The sequence below is a fragment of the Anthonomus grandis genome, chromosome 1, assembly GCF_022605725.1.
Source record: "Anthonomus grandis grandis chromosome 1, icAntGran1.3, whole genome shotgun sequence".
Taxonomy (NCBI): Eukaryota; Metazoa; Arthropoda; class Insecta; order Coleoptera; family Curculionidae; genus Anthonomus; species Anthonomus grandis.
Genome location: NC_065546.1, coordinates 23961218 through 23978504, shown reverse-complemented (window position 1 = coordinate 23978504; position 17287 = coordinate 23961218). Strand labels below are relative to the sequence as shown.

The window sequence follows — 17287 nt, the reverse complement described above, 5'->3', positions numbered from 1 at the left end:
TATGATGTATCACACACGATGGGGGTTCCCATTTGACATATTAAAGTGAGGTTAGCTGGAGGTGAGGAGGTGACAGAAATTCAGTAAATGCATAATTAAACGTCCCCCTGTATATCTAATTTGATGTGTTATATCTTAGCTTATATATAATATTTTATGCGAATCTCTTTCCCCATTTTCGCCAATTTAAGGTAATTGTAAAAAAAACAAATACGTACTACTTTGTTTTTAACTCATGGTTTTATTAAATTATCACATAATAATTTTTATTTTGGGTATTATAATATTAGTATTTTCAATTATTTCTTATTAGTAAGGCTTAAGTCGGCAGTGTGTATTTACGCCCATGTATCCGTTTGAAATTTGGCCAAGGTATGGCAACAAGAACTTGAGCACCGCTGAGCGGAGTGTGCTCGTATTTAAAGAAACATGTAATACGCTTCTTTTGGATGAAAGCAATAAAGAAAATGCCAATCTTAAAAGCTGCAAGACCGCATGATTTATATTTGACAAAAATTATTTGAACTTTGGAAAAAGAATCATTACATGAAAGATCGGTTTTTGAAAAAACAGCACGATTGGCTTGTTATGCAAGAGACTGTCTTATTAGAAGGATTTGTCAAGAATGAAGCATGCAGATCTCATGAGGTTATTGGTCAGCAAACTTTAAAGCGTAGATGCCCTATAAAACAGTACGCGGACTGCTCTAAGCGAACACAACAAAGAGAGAGAAAAAAGCTTGCGGAGTTGGGTTAATCAATACCTTCAACGTTACATGACCGGTCCTCGATCGGAGCTTCGGCCAAAAGATGTACCAAATACTGCGTTAGCATGTATGTACTTTCTTTAATAGCTAAAGTAAGGATTAAAAAACATCAGTATTTACTAATTAAGGATTTTGTAAATAGTAATTAGTTAACTGTTAATTTATTGCTTATAGTGGCCCACTCAAAACGAAACACGGATAATTTTTCATATACCGTTTAAAAAAATCGCTCAGATCCGTCCAATTTTATTTCAAGGAGGACACTTAATAATCACAAAATCACCTTCATATACCCATAACCCTCTCAAAGGGGGTGGCATCCACCCTAAAATCTTAAATAGGAAGGAGGGCCGAGTGCGATATACATCATTTTAGTGGCCTTTTCAAATGCCATTAAAATATAAATTTTCTTAATTTAAAATATGTATAATAAGACTTAAACATCATAAGCCATGGACCACTAAAGGCTTACGTGTTTCTGCAAAAAACATGCGCTCATTATCACACCTGAAAAAATTTACAGACAGCGTATTTTTTTCATAACTATGTCAAGCTTTATAGAAAAATGTACCATAAGACTATAAAAGCTGCAAAATATATTTATTATAATAAAAGGATGATCGAATCAAGTAATGTTGCCAAAGAAACATGGTCTATTGTAAATGAATTAAGAAATAAGACTTCTTCATCTAGCACTATCCCTACTTCACCCGCGGACCTTAATCACTACTTTGTAGCTAAAAATCTAATGGCTACCATAACACCTTCTCACGATCCTCGTTCATATCTCCCAAATGAAAATTTACACAGCTTCTTTTTTACCCCCATTGTATCAACAGAGCTTCAAACTACAATAAATGAAATAAAAAACAAATCATCATCTGGTACAGATGGGCTCACTCTCAAAATGTTTTCCAATCTGCCAAATTGCACCTTAATCCATCTAACAAACTTAATTAACAAGTCATTCCAAAATGGAGTCTTTCCTACCTGCCTTAAGACTGCAATAATTATTGCTTTTCATAAGGGAGGAGATAAACAATAAGCTTCAAACTATCGCCCAATCGCACTCCTTCCCACTTTATCAAAGATCATTGAACGATTGGTTAAAAAAAGGCTCTTATCGTTTCTGTTTAAATATAAAATTCTTACTCCTCGCCAATTTGGATTCTTGAGTAACAAGTGCACAAATGATGTTTTCTCTCTTTAATAGTGTTTACACCAGTATAAATAATAATCATTCAACAGCAACAATTTTTTGTGATTTCTCCAAGGCTTTTGATTATGTAGACCATAACATCTTAATTGACAAATTGAATCACTATGGGTTCAGAGGAACGCCCCTTGAGTGGTTTAAATCGTATCTCAGTTACAGAAAGCAGCTTGTAAAGGTTGATACGACGAAGTCTTCTTGCAAACCAACAGAATGTAGGGTACCTCAAGGTTCAGTCTTGGGCCCTATTTTGTTTCTGATTTTTATAAATTACATGGCCAATCTTAACATCAGTGGCAAAATTTGTCTTTTTGCTGACGATACTAGCTTTACATGGAGCAATCCGGATGCTAGGGCACTACATGCTACTATTTCTAATGACTTAATTACCATTAAATCGTGGTGCGATTCTAATCTTCTGTGCGTAAATGTCTCAAAAACTAAAGTCTTATCATATTATAAAACTACTATTCAACCCTTTGTACTTAACAACACCAGTTTGGACGTCGTTGAATCTGTGAAGTTCTTAGGACTTAATGTTGACTACTCCCTAAAATGGGACTTGCATATTGATGCCTTATATAAAAAATTAAGTTCAGCATGTTTTGCCTTAAAATCAGTTTCCAGGGAATTAAGTTTTCAAACATCAAGAACAGTTTATTATGCCCTTTTTGAGTCACATCTACGTTACGCCCTTCCATTCTGGGGCACATGCGGTGTGACTCAATTTGAGTGCATCTTTAAAATCCAAAAGAGAGCAGTTCGGTATCTGCTTGGACTTAATAGCAGAGCTCACTGTCAAGAAATCTTTAAATATATAAGATACTTACTCTTCCCTCTTTATTCATATTTGAATCTAGTTGCTTAGTACGCAAACATAAGTCAGAAATGCCAAGTAGGCCGTCTTACAATTATTCACTTCGCAACGCAGTGCATGATCTTGATCTGCAAACCCCTCGGTCCGAGTTAGTAAAAAGCTCTATTCTATACAAAGCCAAAAAGATGCATAATCTTTTTTCCGATGTATATTGACCAGGTACATTGTTTTTGTACAATTTTGCATGTATTTATTTTGTTTGTATATTTATTTTTATTTTTTTATTTTGTGTGTTTTGTTTTGTTTTTATTAGCTTTGTCTACAAAATTTTGTAATTTTTTGACAATAAAGCATATGATTGATTGATTGATAAAACTGTAATCCTTATCATGAATTTAACAGAAACTATCCATTTTTTCCACATTTTCAAAGGCTTGCATTTAAAAAGGAGATTTAAAATGCTTGAGATTGCTTTAAATTTTGCAGTAATGTTGAGGGTTAAAAGGGTATAAGCGATATTTTTTTTGGAGAGGTATATAAAATATTTGCCATGTTTTGTTTTTCAATGGCCCTTTCTGTATATGAAAAAATAATGTTTTCTCTAATTTTTTCATATAACAAATAAATAATACAAATTAATGAAACCAGATGTATTCAAAGCAATTTATTTTTAAAAGCTTAGTAAAGCGCTTTCGGCGTATGAGCCATCATCAGTGCTAACTAAAAATGAGTTGGGTGTTATATGCATTAAAAAACATTATAGCTAAAGGTGCATAAATGGAATGTACTCACTTGTCAGTTAAGCCCAGAAGTTTTTCATGGTGGGAACACATTTGATAGTATCAAAATTATTCTAAGGAGCGTAGTACTTTTAAAAACACTTAAGACTATACGGAACACTAAACAGGACAAACAGTATTTAAAAAGGGAGCACCTTAGTGTCCCTCGTGTTTTGTTTACATTTTATTGTAGTTCTTAAATGGCGGGAAATAGTATGTTAATATAGGTTAACCTATAGTCAACTTCCAGGGGGAAGTTCGATGCATCTGTGGGTAAACGTATGATACTTTAATTTATATCAATGTTATGTGAACCTGTCAGAGCGGTAGTAACGACAGATCGGTCTAGATGTCATTTTATCATAAATAATGTGTGGAAGTACAAGTTAGTTGGTGATAAATTGTTGACACAAATTAGACTACAACAGTGAATTTTTCTTCGGGTAAAGAAATTTTTAATTTTACAGGTTACCACATATGAACAATCGCAAGAATCACACTGCAGCCTGTAAATACCACTCTTTGATAATATGTCAAGTTTATCCTTGGTATTGATCAAATTCAAACTAGTAATTCTGATTAGTGTTTAATGAAGCTATTGTTAATTTTCTTATTTAGATGAGAATTAATGAATGGCAGAGATATGAATTTAGTATCTTTTTTAACATCAGGAAAGATCTGTTTTTTTTTTAAATTAGCTAACTTGATTTTTTTGATTAAAATATTAATTAGGTTGGGGTCATAGTTGTTATTATAAGCAATTAGTTTAAGAATATTTATTTAGTTTTGAAAATTAGAAGGAGATAAAGGAATGTTTAAAAGACGGTGAATGTAAGAATTAAAAGCAACCGTGTGTTGGTGAGAGTGGTTGAAAACATTTGAAATTATGTGGTCTGTTTGGGTTTTTGGTATATTGAAAATTCTAAAAAACTATTTGGTTGCTTATCTATAGTTAAGTCTAAAAAATTCAAATATTCGTTTCTATTTCTAGTGTGAAAGAAATCTTCGGATATAGTTGGTTTAGCTTGTTTAAGAGTAACTGAGCTCCCACTGTGCCACAATTCAAGAAACAGAGACAATCGTCAACATATCTGTACCAATTGAAAATCTCTTTATTGTTATCAGTCTTTATGAAATTTCATTCCAAGCGATGATGGCCTCCGCCAAAAATGGAGATAAACAACTACCCATAGCTAAGCCATCTGGCTGTTGGTAAAACGTATTATTGAAAAGGAAAAAATCTAGGGAAAGGCAGTGGTTAAGTAATATTATTAGGGAAATAAGATTATTGTTATTTATTTTGTCCTTAAAATATTTTTAATGATATTCACACTTTCAGATTTAGGTACTGCAGTGAAAAGATTGGTTACATCAAAAGAAACGAATAGATAATTATAAGGCAATTGTGAGACTGTTTATTTACAAGATCAGTAGAATTTTTAACACCAAATTTAGGGCTGAAAGCTGTTAAATTATTTATTAATTTAAGGATAAAATTGGAGAAAAGGAAAATTGGAGTGTTACTAACTACAATGAATGGTGAAACTAACTACTGGTCTTATTGGAATGTCGACTTTATGTAACTTGGGTAAACCATAAAGATGTGGATTAGTGGATAAGAGGGAATACGGAGCACTATATTCTTCTAAAAAATGGTCAAATTATTTTTGAAACTCTTTCTCTCTCTAAAAGAATGGAACTCTTTCTAATAAAGTTGTTAAAAAAACTCGACTTTAGTGATTTGTTGTTTTCAGTTAAAAAAGTTTCAACTTTGGATATATAAAATACTTTTTCCTTAATCACTCAGCAATTTCCCTTATCTGCTTTTGAGATAACCAGATTATAGTTTTTTATTTTGTTTTTAATGGATTTTAAGGCTTTGTCTGGAGATTTTAAGTAAGGTTTTGATTTTTTTAAATTAGATTTAAATTTATGCTATATACTAAATAGGTCGTTGCGAAGAGACGTTTTTAAATTGATGTTGTTAGAAATTTGCTCCAAAACTGTATCAAACTCAACTGAAAATTGAATTGAAACAATGTTTTAAGCCGAGTTTGAGAAGGTCCATTTCGGCTCTATCAAAATTAACGTTTGAAAAAGTCTTTACCCTATCATGAAAAACAAATGTAAAGCTTAAGAATGGAGTTGATAGACACCTACACCAACTGCTTTGTGTAGCAGTTAATTTCTAAGATGAATCCTTATTGTTGACGACTCCAATATTGTATACTAATTCTAAAATTTCTTAAATCATGAACTAGAAATACTCTTAGAGCAAATAAATACATTTTGAATTTCAAAACTAAATAATAGTTAATCCAAGAACATCACTGTACTTTATACTAACTCTTTTGAGTAATAATGTTAAATACTAAAGTTCTTAATTCAAGATCAGTTTTAAACTACTATAATAATTTCGTATTTTGTAATATGGTATCGACATCTAAAAGAAAGAATATATTTACATTAATTGAATAAACTTTGTATGCTTGATAAAGTATAAGTATCTCTCAAAACAGTTATATGGAGATTTTTAATTAAATAATAATTTTATAAAAATTTTTAATAATATTTTTACTTATCTTTCTATAAAAAAAAGGAGTACCCTTAAATTAAGGATTTTTTTTTTGAGTGTAGCTTTGTTAGAGTAGTCTGAATATTTAAATGTGCATATAAGTCCAAGAGGTTTATATTTGTTGCATATTATCTAAGATCTGCCACCAAATTAATAATTTTATTATTAATAAATTCTATATTTTTGTTAGGAAAATATGCCTCATATTTAGCTGGAACTGTACCGGGTGTAAAACTAAGAGAGGTCGCCGGCCATATCTGAGTAACTACTTATCGCACAGCGTAGGGAAAAAAATCTTTCTGATAAAAGCGGCAAAGAGAAATTGCTGGAAATTATTTACAAGTTCGTACGATGCCCGCTAGGGGGCGTAATACAACTTTGAAATAGAAAAAATTGGTTTTATTGAAAATATTCAAAGTAAATTCTAGAGCAGAATGATGCCATTTTAAAGTATGATAAATTCTAAACACTTATTTATTTCAAATATGTCAAATAATAGGTGGATAACTTTTTTTTCTAATTCCTAATAACTTTGGATTGGCCTAACGAATTTTAACGAGCTTATTTTTATTTTAAAGGATAATTATTAGGCTTTTATGTTGTATAATTACTTAGCCGTTTTAGTTGTTTTGTTTCAGCGCTAAACGGCGGTTTGTTTTAATTTGTATTTATTCAGCGATTTTCTGGCATATATTAAATACTACGATGTAGTTTTTTCATTTGAGCTAAAAGACATGAAAAACATAGAAACTGGCACAAATCGCAGCTTGATTTCTTATTTTATTCCGAAATTATATATTAAAATTTTTTTAAACAATGAAATCTGTCACCGCGCTGGCATTATTGCGTCACATAGTCAATAGTAAGGTTTGGAAACAAATGAATTTGATAAATATTTTCGGGGCCATGATAAAACGTTTATGATAGATGTCACGTCGAAGACGTTTTTGAAATCACTTAAGTTTTTAAAAATGCCAATCGTAATTCCAAACGACATGGCTTTCGATATGCTAGCAGTGTATTTTGAGTTAATGCAAAATGCACGCATTGCAGCCCGTATTTATGCCCAAAGATATCCTGATAGCAAACACGATAATCATAGAATCTTTACCGGTTTAGCGGCAATATTCATCGAAGACCAAGGCGAGGGTGCATAGAGGCACACGTTATAAATATTTTGGCATATATTGAAATAAACCCTCACATAAACATCCGAAATATTTGTAGGGAATTGGGAATGTCCCTCGGTACAGCAGAAAATATTCTGAAAGAGCACAGGTACCTATTTTTATTTGTTACAACGCTAATAAGCATCCTAATATCTTATATTTATTGCTTTTTATTTAGACTTCATCCATATCACGTGGTTCAGGCGCTTCTTGAAAAATACTTTGATAATAGACTTAATTTCTGCCATTGGCTGTCGAACATGGTTAGAGAAGATTTATCTCGAAGATATTATGGACGGTCGAGGTATCATTTAGCAGTGATGGTGGTGTAAACCTGCATAATTTGCATTATTGGGCAGAAGATAATCCCTGTTGGATCCGCGAGACTCAACACCAAGGCCAATGGACTGTAAATGTGTGGTGCGGCATTATTGGGGGAAAAATTATTGGTCCTTTCTTTCTCAATCAAACACTTTCTGGTAATGTGTATTTACATTTTTTGCTAAATGATCTCCCGGGATTACTGGAAGATGTTGATTTGGAAACAAGAGGGCAGGCAAATAATTTTCCAACGTGATGGTTGCCCTGCACATTTTGAAGTTCAAGTTCGTCAATACTTAACCAGACAGTATCGTTTGTGGGTAAGAAGAGGAAGTATTTTTCCTTGGCCTGCTAGATCCCCATATCTGACTGTTTTTATCTGTGGGGAAGGATTAAAGATTTTGTTTTTGCCACCCCACCCAAAACAAAGAACGACATGCAGGACCGAATACGCAATGCAATAAATTCCTTACCCAAAGCAGAAATCCAGACAGCGGTTCTGTCAACGACTTCGACTTTGTATTGAAACTGAAGGAAAACAGTTTGAGCATCTGAGACACCATTAAAAATATAAAACAATTTATTTATTACAAAAAGTTGAAATTGAAAAATAAAAAAAATTATCTTGTTGTATTTAATATTTGCCAGAAAATCGTTGAAAAGGTCCAAAATAACACAAACCGCTCTCTAGCCCTCAACAAAACAACTAAGTCGGCTAAAAAATCAAGCTTGTTAAAATTGGTTAAGCCAATCAAAAGTTATCAACAATTTTGAATATAAATATTCAACCCTTTCCCCACCCATTATTTGACAGATTAAAAAAAAGTTTAAAATAAAAAATGTTTAGAATTTATCATACTTCAAAATCATTCTTCTCTAGGATTAGAAAGATTTTTTTCCTATGCTGTGGGATAGCTAGTTACTGAGATATGACCGACGACCTCTCTTAGTAGTACACTCGGTACATATAATAAGGTTACTGTAGAAACACATACCAGACAGTAGCCTTATATCACTTATATCAATATCAAAATTATTAACGCCAGCCAACACCACCACAAAGTCACTCATTGTCAACTCAGAAATAAAAGATTTTTGGCCATTTACAACTCCGTAAAATGTTTCATTAGGTTTGCATACAACCTGTATATTATAATCTGAAGAGAACTGATTTTTAAAATAAGGATACAAATATTTCCCATATTCGTCCGTTAGTAAGAGAATCCCGTATTTATGTTTAGGTTCTTTATGAATGTTATATTTATTATTATTGTTGTAATTTATGTTTTCCCTATAGTTCTTGTTATTTCCATTGCTATGTTTATCCCTATCATGGGTAATTTTATTGTTATTCTTGTTGTTTTTACTACCCCCACTAAAATCAACATCAAATACTTTCGCTATTTTGATGTTCATAGTTTGCTACTTTTGTGCTGTACATCTTCCTTAGTCGAACCAGTTAGTTTTGCATATTCTCCTTTTAGTTCTTTCAATTTATTTGCAAAACTTTTTTTCTCTCCCTCATATAGACGAAGTGTCCCATATTACCGCATTCCTTATTATCTTATTCCTTATTAGCAATATTTTCTGAAGTCTAGACTTCAGGTTCTCAATGCACACTTGACCCTCATTGAAAATATTATTATATTTACTGTCATCTATAGTTTAACTTTTATGAAGATTTGTTATTTGGTTTTTATTGTATTTTCTTACTCGGAAATGTTCTTTTCAAGGTTAACATTTTCTGTGATTAAAAGGTCTGAGAAATCAAAAATATTAATTTGGCTTAATAATTCTTCCTATTCTTTCTTAAGTTGAGAATTTTCCGCGCTAAGTTGAGCCTTGTCCTTATTTAGCATATTAAATGTCTTCTTCAGGTCTTCTATTTATATTTCCAAATTATTTTGTTACAAAAACGTCGTCTTGAAAATCGAATGTTTGTCTTGCAAATAGAAGTCAAGCCAAAACCCAAGCAAGTCTATAATTATGAAAAATTAATTAGAAAAATCATTAATTTTGACCATATTTAATTTGACTTACGGAAATAGCTGTTTAATGAATTTGAATAATAGTGTGAATAATAATAACTTTGAATAATTTTCTCCTTCTGAGTATTTTGTATTTAAAAAAATTCAATAAATATTTAAGTACAATTAAAACTCAAGAGAAAAAACTCGCAGAAATAGAATTATTTTGTTAATAACTTAAAATATTTCATTAAAATACTGAGTATGTAAGTTAATAGAAAGCCATTTCTATCATAAATAAAAAACTTAGGAGAACATAGAACACAATGGTTCACTGAAAAATAAGTTTCATTTTTATCTACATCTATAAGAATGCTGTTCAATTCAATTTAAATATGCTTTGTTGTTCTCAACAAAAAAATGTTATAAACAAAGCCTTATTGTGTCTAATAAAATAATATAATACTACAATTAAAAAAAGTCACAATATACAAAAGTTGCATAACATTGAACATTAAATATGCACATATATTCCTAATACTATTCTTTTTAACATTAGCATCTCTCCACTATAAATTATATATATAATATATATATAATATAATATTGAAGCACTGAATAGCAAGCCCGATTACATAAGAATTTTTTTAATAGTAATTTAAATTGTTTAGGAGATTTTGCCTCCCTAATGCTTCTCGGCAGATGGTTAAAAATTTTTATACCCTCATAAAAAAATTGATCTCTTGACTAAAGCAGATGTTAGTATAGGAAGACGTAGATTACCATGTTGGCGAGTAACATATCTCGGATTTTGGGTGACAAACTTGTGTTGATTTAGGAAAATCAGGCATGCTACTTCCTGTATGTAGAGGCAGTAGATAGTACGAATACTCTCTTTGATGAAGCATGGCCGACAAGACTCTTTAGATGATATTCCGCATATATATCTCACAGCACGTTTCTGAAGAACAAACAAAATCTGCAGAAGGTAGTTACTAGCGCTCCCCCAAAAGCAGATGCCGTACCTGATATGGAATTCAACCAGGAAGAAGTATACTGTCCTTCCAATTTCCCCTCCAAGCTCTTGACAAGCCACTCTAACAGCATAACAGCCTGCAGAAACTCGATTGCTGAAGGACAAAAAATGTTCCCTAAATTGATCCTTGTTAATAACTAGACCCAGAAATTTATTGACACAGTACTGCTGGACAGGACAGTTGGCAACAAGAATGTTATCAAGGCTATGGTTATTTGAGGATTTAAAGATAGTAAATTTGCCCTAAACCACTCAAATATAAATTTAAGATCAGTCATTATGGCTCTCCATGTCAGAGAATGGTCGTGTCATCCGCAAACAATGTAAATTTTCCCTGGATACAGAGTTGGGTAAGGTCATTTATATATAGGAAAAAGAGTATTGGTCCCAATGCAGACCCCTGAGGGACTCCCCAGTCGACAGTTTTATATTTAAAAAACTTAGACCCCACATACACTGGTTGACAGCTACCTTTTAGATATGAAATAAACCAGGTTGCCACAACGCCACGGACCCACGGTGGAAGAGCTTTCGCAGCAGAATCTCGTCGTCTCGAATGCTTTCGACTGACGCAGTCGAAAGCAGGGATGTTAGGCACAGCCTTAGAATAATTGTTGTGTGCTTGTCTGATGTCGTTGACAATCCGCCAATATTCTCTTGACCTGTTTGTAGCCTTAGATAGATGATTTAAATAGAAGGATCGCTTAGAAACTTTTATTAACCGGCGATACAAGGTTCTATATAAATTAAAATATTGATGAAACACTGGACAATCTGTGAATTTTTTTCAATGTATGAAGAGAAAGGAGATTCCTACATGAAGTCTTAAGTCCCTTAGTAAACCAGGACTTATTGTTTTTTTTTGGTTTGATTTTCACATGGGAAAAGAGGCATTAAAGAGGTGTACCAATTTCTGGTGGAAGCATGAGATTAGGTCAGGCGAATTCATCACGCCAGCCGCCACACATGCATGATGAAATGCACCGAAATTCTTTCTGCTGAAAATTCGATCATAAGAACATGGAGCAGTCTTGGAGCATATCCCCTTTTCACTAATTTCACAGATAATTGCTTCATGGTCCGAAATGCCAGAATTCACAATGGTGCAATTTACCGCATGTTCAGGATAGTTAGTGCAGATATAGTCGATAGTGCTGGATGAGTAACGCGAGTCGGAGATTCAACATGCATTTTAAGGGTAAATGAACTAAGTAGGTTACGTAGTATACTGATGCTTCAATAGAGATCTCCTCATTATAATTTACATTGAAATCACCTGTCAGTAGAACAGGGAGGAGCAAGGGATTTCAAGCAATAGACTTTCCAAACATAAACAGAATCAGTGGTGAACGGTAAATACAAATAACATATAGGTTTTCCTGTTAAAAAGTTATGGTAAATTCACAGATTCTTTAAGATGGTTAAATTTATCAATTCTTTGAAAAGAGCTTTAAAAACGTTTTGTTAGTTAATAGCATACATCCTCCATGAGATAATTGAGTCCTACAAAAGCTAGAAATAACTACATAATTATGAAAGTTCACCAATTCGTTCGTTTTAAGCCAATGTTCAGTAAGGAGTACAATATTAGGATCATTAAGTCCGTGTAAAAGTAAAGAAAGTTCACTCGTTTTATTACGAACACATTGAACATTCAACAACACTAACGAAAACTTGGAGCTGCTGGCCGTTACCGTGGGGTTCGACGGGCAGATAAAAAATGTTTCTCATAAGGATCCTGCAGTGACTCTTTGGAGGCAGCTTTTGGATTTTGGGGTCCAGAGTTACTTTAGTGACTTTAGGTGCACCATCATTTAGAGCATAGCAGTTCACAAGGTATTTAGCCACTTGCTGCTTGGGGATGGGCCAAGGTGAGAGGAGAGATATGAACATCGCTGTATCCGCGCATACATCGGTGAAGTACCAAGTTTTGAGATGCAATTGTGTGGTTAAGTAATGGACGGTTCTGCAGTAACATAGGGCCTATCAGTGTAAGATTCGTATGATTAAAGAGTATTATTTGAAGATTTTGATGCGCCTTCTAACTCAGAAACTTCATTGTAAGTTTTAGGATTCGAGAGACTTATCGATTATTATCCTTCTCCAAAACCTCAATGGTGACAATCATGTTTTGATTTAGCTCAGTCAGTTATTTTATCGAATGTTTCTATGTATGATTTTGTGAAGGTCTGAATTCCAGAAGAACATACACTAACTTTTTCAGATTGGGAACTTCTTGAAGTTTTGCTTAAAATAGAGGTTTAAGTTGAGGTGGTATTATTCTTTATTGACCTTTCGGTTTTACAATCCGCATATGTTTTATCTTCGTATTTCGTGATAATGACATCCTGGTTTTCCAATTAGTGTTGCAATTCCTAAATTTTAGTTTTAAGAGATTCAAAGGCATTATGAAATTTAAACCCCGTTTTGTAAGACTTTTCCTCTAACACTTCCGAGTTACGCTTTAATCGCGTTATATAGTTGTTCTTTTGCTTTAACTCAGTTTGTAAGTTATGAATCAGGGTTAGAAAGGTTCGGGCGTCGTAATCATTCAAAATTATTAAGTTATCATTCAAAATTTCATAATTTTTAGTTCTTTTCATGGAACTTGGATGGAAGATATTATTGCACACCACGCATATCCAATTGACATTTTGTTTTCTACAGCAATTGAAAACATCAGCCATTCCGAAAGAAAAAGAAAAAAAGAAAAGGAAAAAAATATTCAAAATAGCTACTAAAATCCGCTCCACTAATATTTTATTGCATTAAAATATATCAAGTAGAACTGTAGTAATATTTGGCTGATTTTTCGTAATAGAATAATTTGCACGCATCAGGAACAAGGACAGGAATGTACAGTACTATAAAAATAACAATTTGACATAAAACTCTATGCAGGTTCTAACAAGAGTCTCTTTCTTACTCTAAAGCATTCTGGAAATTGTTTCCTTTATTAAAAAAAATTAAAACCACACTTGCAAAAAAGTTATGGCTATTTTACACCAACAATAATGCAATATGGAGCACCCTCTATTGGTCATGGTAAAAAGATATCCATTTTCAAATTTCTCATACCAAAAAACCCCTAGGTAACAATTTTCAAAGTGGTATGTTGGAAATTGTAAAAAAAATTAAATAAAATTGATTTTTGTTTTTTAAATGTAACACCCTATAACTAAGAAATGAAGCAACTTTGGACTAAGGTATACTGCTTTAAATTGGCTTATTTTGACCTCAGGAATAAATATTCCTGATTTTATACAGACCTTTTAGAGACACCCTGTATACACAACTTGCTAATTAACCATTGCTTATCTCTACTAAAGGGGTCCGGTAAAGTTAAAGGGACGTCTAAAAATGATTTTTTTTGAAAATTTGTATTTGTTTATTTTTATAATCATATATTATAATTATATAAATAAACAAATACTTACCTATAATGAGACATGACAGAAAATTATGATAATTGCCACTCCCAATAAACAATAAAATAATAGTTGTTCATGTAAGTGACATTTGACAGTCTCTTTTATTTATGAATTAATCCGTATTGAGTATTTACATATTTGATATTCCTGATTTGAATCTGGAAATTTGTCTATATGACCTAAAGAAGTGATGTAAATCCTTCTAAGTTAAAGAATTTGGTTACTTAGGGCTTTAAATTTAAATTAATAGCATATATAATGGTCACTGTGATGGCTAATCGCAAATAAAGTATAGTTAAGCTGGATGTAATTGTGAATTATACATAAGTAGAGAATCGTTTATAATTTTTTAGATTTTGCAGTTTTTTACTTCATCCTCACTTTTTTATCAATAAAATGTTCAAACTCAACATTCTATGTAAAAATTTTCAAAAAAAATCATTTTTTAGACGTCGCTTTAACTTTAACGGACTCAATAAACATGTTGTCAAGTTATTGAGGTCTTTTAAGCCCCATCAAGATATTTTGAATTTTCTATATAGGAACTATCTTATTAAGTAAATAAACAGACATCTTTATCCTACCTAATATATTAAACAAAATTATCATAGCATCTTGGATCTAATTATATATTCTGGGATAAAGTTATTAATTTTACTTACCATTTATTAGGGGGATCATTTGTAGTCTGCATCAGTGTCTCAGTATGGGATTTGTCTGTTTTGTTGGTAACTGAAGACAAGCTTGGGCAAATGCATTTGCAGCGTTTGTCATCAAATGATTGAGCCTAAAAAATATATGAGTTAATTACAAATAATGGCACATATTAAATCTATAGTAATAACAAGAGTAGTTTAGGAATCAAACAGTGAAAATTGTGTATTGCCATATTATCTAAATATTCTTACTTGGGAATTAGTATATAAGGGCCATATAAAAAGTCCTACAATTAATAAATACTTCATTGTTACAAGAGATTTTAATTATAAAACTAAAAAAACTATTGACGTTTTAAAAAACTAGTGACCCTATATTATCACCACTCAAAGAGATATTTATGTATAGAAATAGATGCTTTTTTTTTCAGGATTTCACTGTATTTGACTGTACCGTCCGTCTTACGTCAGTCACGTCAGCTGGTTTTGACAAATGAGAATGAACAAATATTAGTAATTCTTATAGTGTTTTCCACTTGTAATGAAAGTTCAGCACTCAGTGTTTACTGTGACTTTTTTTAAGCTGTCAAAATTTTGCACAAATGTGTCGTAACACTATTGAAGTTTTCGACTGGCTGCACTAAACCGCACCTGCAAACTTGAACAGAATTACAATTTCGACTAGTAGAAACTAGGGCTCGGAATTTCTGAAATTTTTGTAGTCAATTAGTCGTTTTTCGATTTGTTGCCAATTTGTTGCCAATAGTCGAATAATTCAAATATTCGAATTATTTGAATATTCCAATAAAATTAATCAATTAGATTGGTAGTCAATTATTTAAACAGCTGTTTATTTAAAATTTAAACACCGAAAAAGTCGTTTTAAATATTATATTATCGAAACATAATGGGAATATTAAAGAAATACCAATAAATCTATAAAATAAACATTTAAAAATAGATGAGCACAAATAAAAACTCTTAAACAAAAAAACGCAAACAAATAAACTCAAAAAAATAACATTTTATAGAAACGTACAATAAGGTTTCAAAATAACAAACAAATAGTTCAAAATGGATAAAGTAGAAAATAATGAAGAACTAAGTTACAGGATAAACAATGTACAAAGCTTTTTAACATTGTCAGATTTTAGGCAGCTTCGTTTTGCATTAACAATATTACCAGCATTAGAAAAAGCTCTCTCTGATGGAACAGATGCAGGCACGCAAAGATAACGTTTTACATATTTTATAAGATTTGGATACTTGGTTTCATTATTTTTCCACCACTGCAAGGGACACATATTTTTGAAAATTGTACCTTAATCAAAGAACCAATAAACCGTTCTTTATTTTTAAACCACGGGCGCGGGTCCAAAAATGTGCTCATGTCAAAAATATTGATATCGATGGCACCAGTAACTGAGATACAAAAAAAATCTTTAAATCTATATTCAAACTCTTTTTGTAATGAAAGTTTAATATCTTTCAAGAAAATAGGTTCTTCAGGAATAGTTTTCAAAATAAAATTTCCCATTAAAGACTTTATTATAGGCATTATCATTGAAATAGTTGGTTGCGAATCCGATGAAAACAAATTGGTAACAATTTCAAAAGGTGCTAATATTATTATAATGCTTTCTATTACTGTCCATCTTCTTCGTTAAGCATTAATTGTCCAGCATGTGTTTTTGAAGTTACTGTTCTGTCAGATAAAACACCTATTACAGCTTCATGTTGCTCTATTAACCGTTTTAACATCTTGATCCAATATTTTATTTAAGACTAACTGCAATGAATGGGCATAGCAACAAACTGAATCAAACGGTAAATCCCTAGTTGCCAAAACAATATTAGAGGCATTATCGTGCACTATAGCGACACATTTGTCCACGATTTCCCATTCATTTATTATATCTAGTAACTTATTTTTTAAATTTATGGCTGTATGTCTTTCTTCCATACTTTCTGTTGTTAAGTTGCGCGTAATGTGTTGCCAAGTATTGTTGATAAAATGGCAAGTCACAGTGATATAGGATTCATTTGCTCTTGAACTCCAGCAGTCTGTTGATATAGGCCTATGCATTTTACATCTCTTAATTCTTCTAAAATTTTTTGTTTTTCAAACTCATATAAAGCATCAATTTTTAGCATTATTGACTTTGCTACTGGAATTTTATACGAGGGAGCAATATATGATAATAATTTCTTAAAACCTTTATTTTCCACAAACGAAACAGGTAGGGTATCAATGCAAATAATTTTTTTAATTACCTGAGTAATAATCTCTTGTTTTTGCTTGGTTACTTGTACGGTAGGAAAAACGCTATCAATTTTGGATTGTGTTTTCTGTAGTTTACTTTGTACTTGATTAGTGGCAGTAGCAACTGTGGAAGTAGTGGTGTGGCTTACGCTGGAGATTTCTGATTCGTTTTCGGATCCACCTTCATCCCTTGTCGAAATGTTCCTCGAATTTGTTGAAACTTCCAAATATTCAGATTCTGTATCTTAAGAAGTACTGAAAATAATAAGTTTAACATTAGAAATATGTACGATC

General features: G+C 32.0%; 1 protein-coding gene across 2 annotated transcripts in view; it reads right to left on the bottom strand.

The window, feature by feature from the left end:
• LOC126744771 (uncharacterized protein CG1161) overlaps positions 1-15194 on the bottom strand; it is a 119129-nt gene extending 103935 nt beyond the window's left edge. Inside the window, exons 1-2 of one of the 2 annotated variants that reach the window (XM_050452330.1) lie at positions 14983-15194; positions 14737-14861 (exon numbers count right to left, since the gene is read on the bottom strand). In XM_050452330.1, the coding sequence (XP_050308287.1) occupies positions 14737-14861; positions 14983-15039 (182 nt within the window). In that variant the 5' untranslated portion in view covers positions 15040-15194. The remainder of the gene's footprint in view (positions 1-14736; positions 14862-14982) is intronic. The other variant, XM_050452324.1, reaches the window with a different exon arrangement.
• Positions 15195-17287: the final 2093 nt, after the last annotated feature.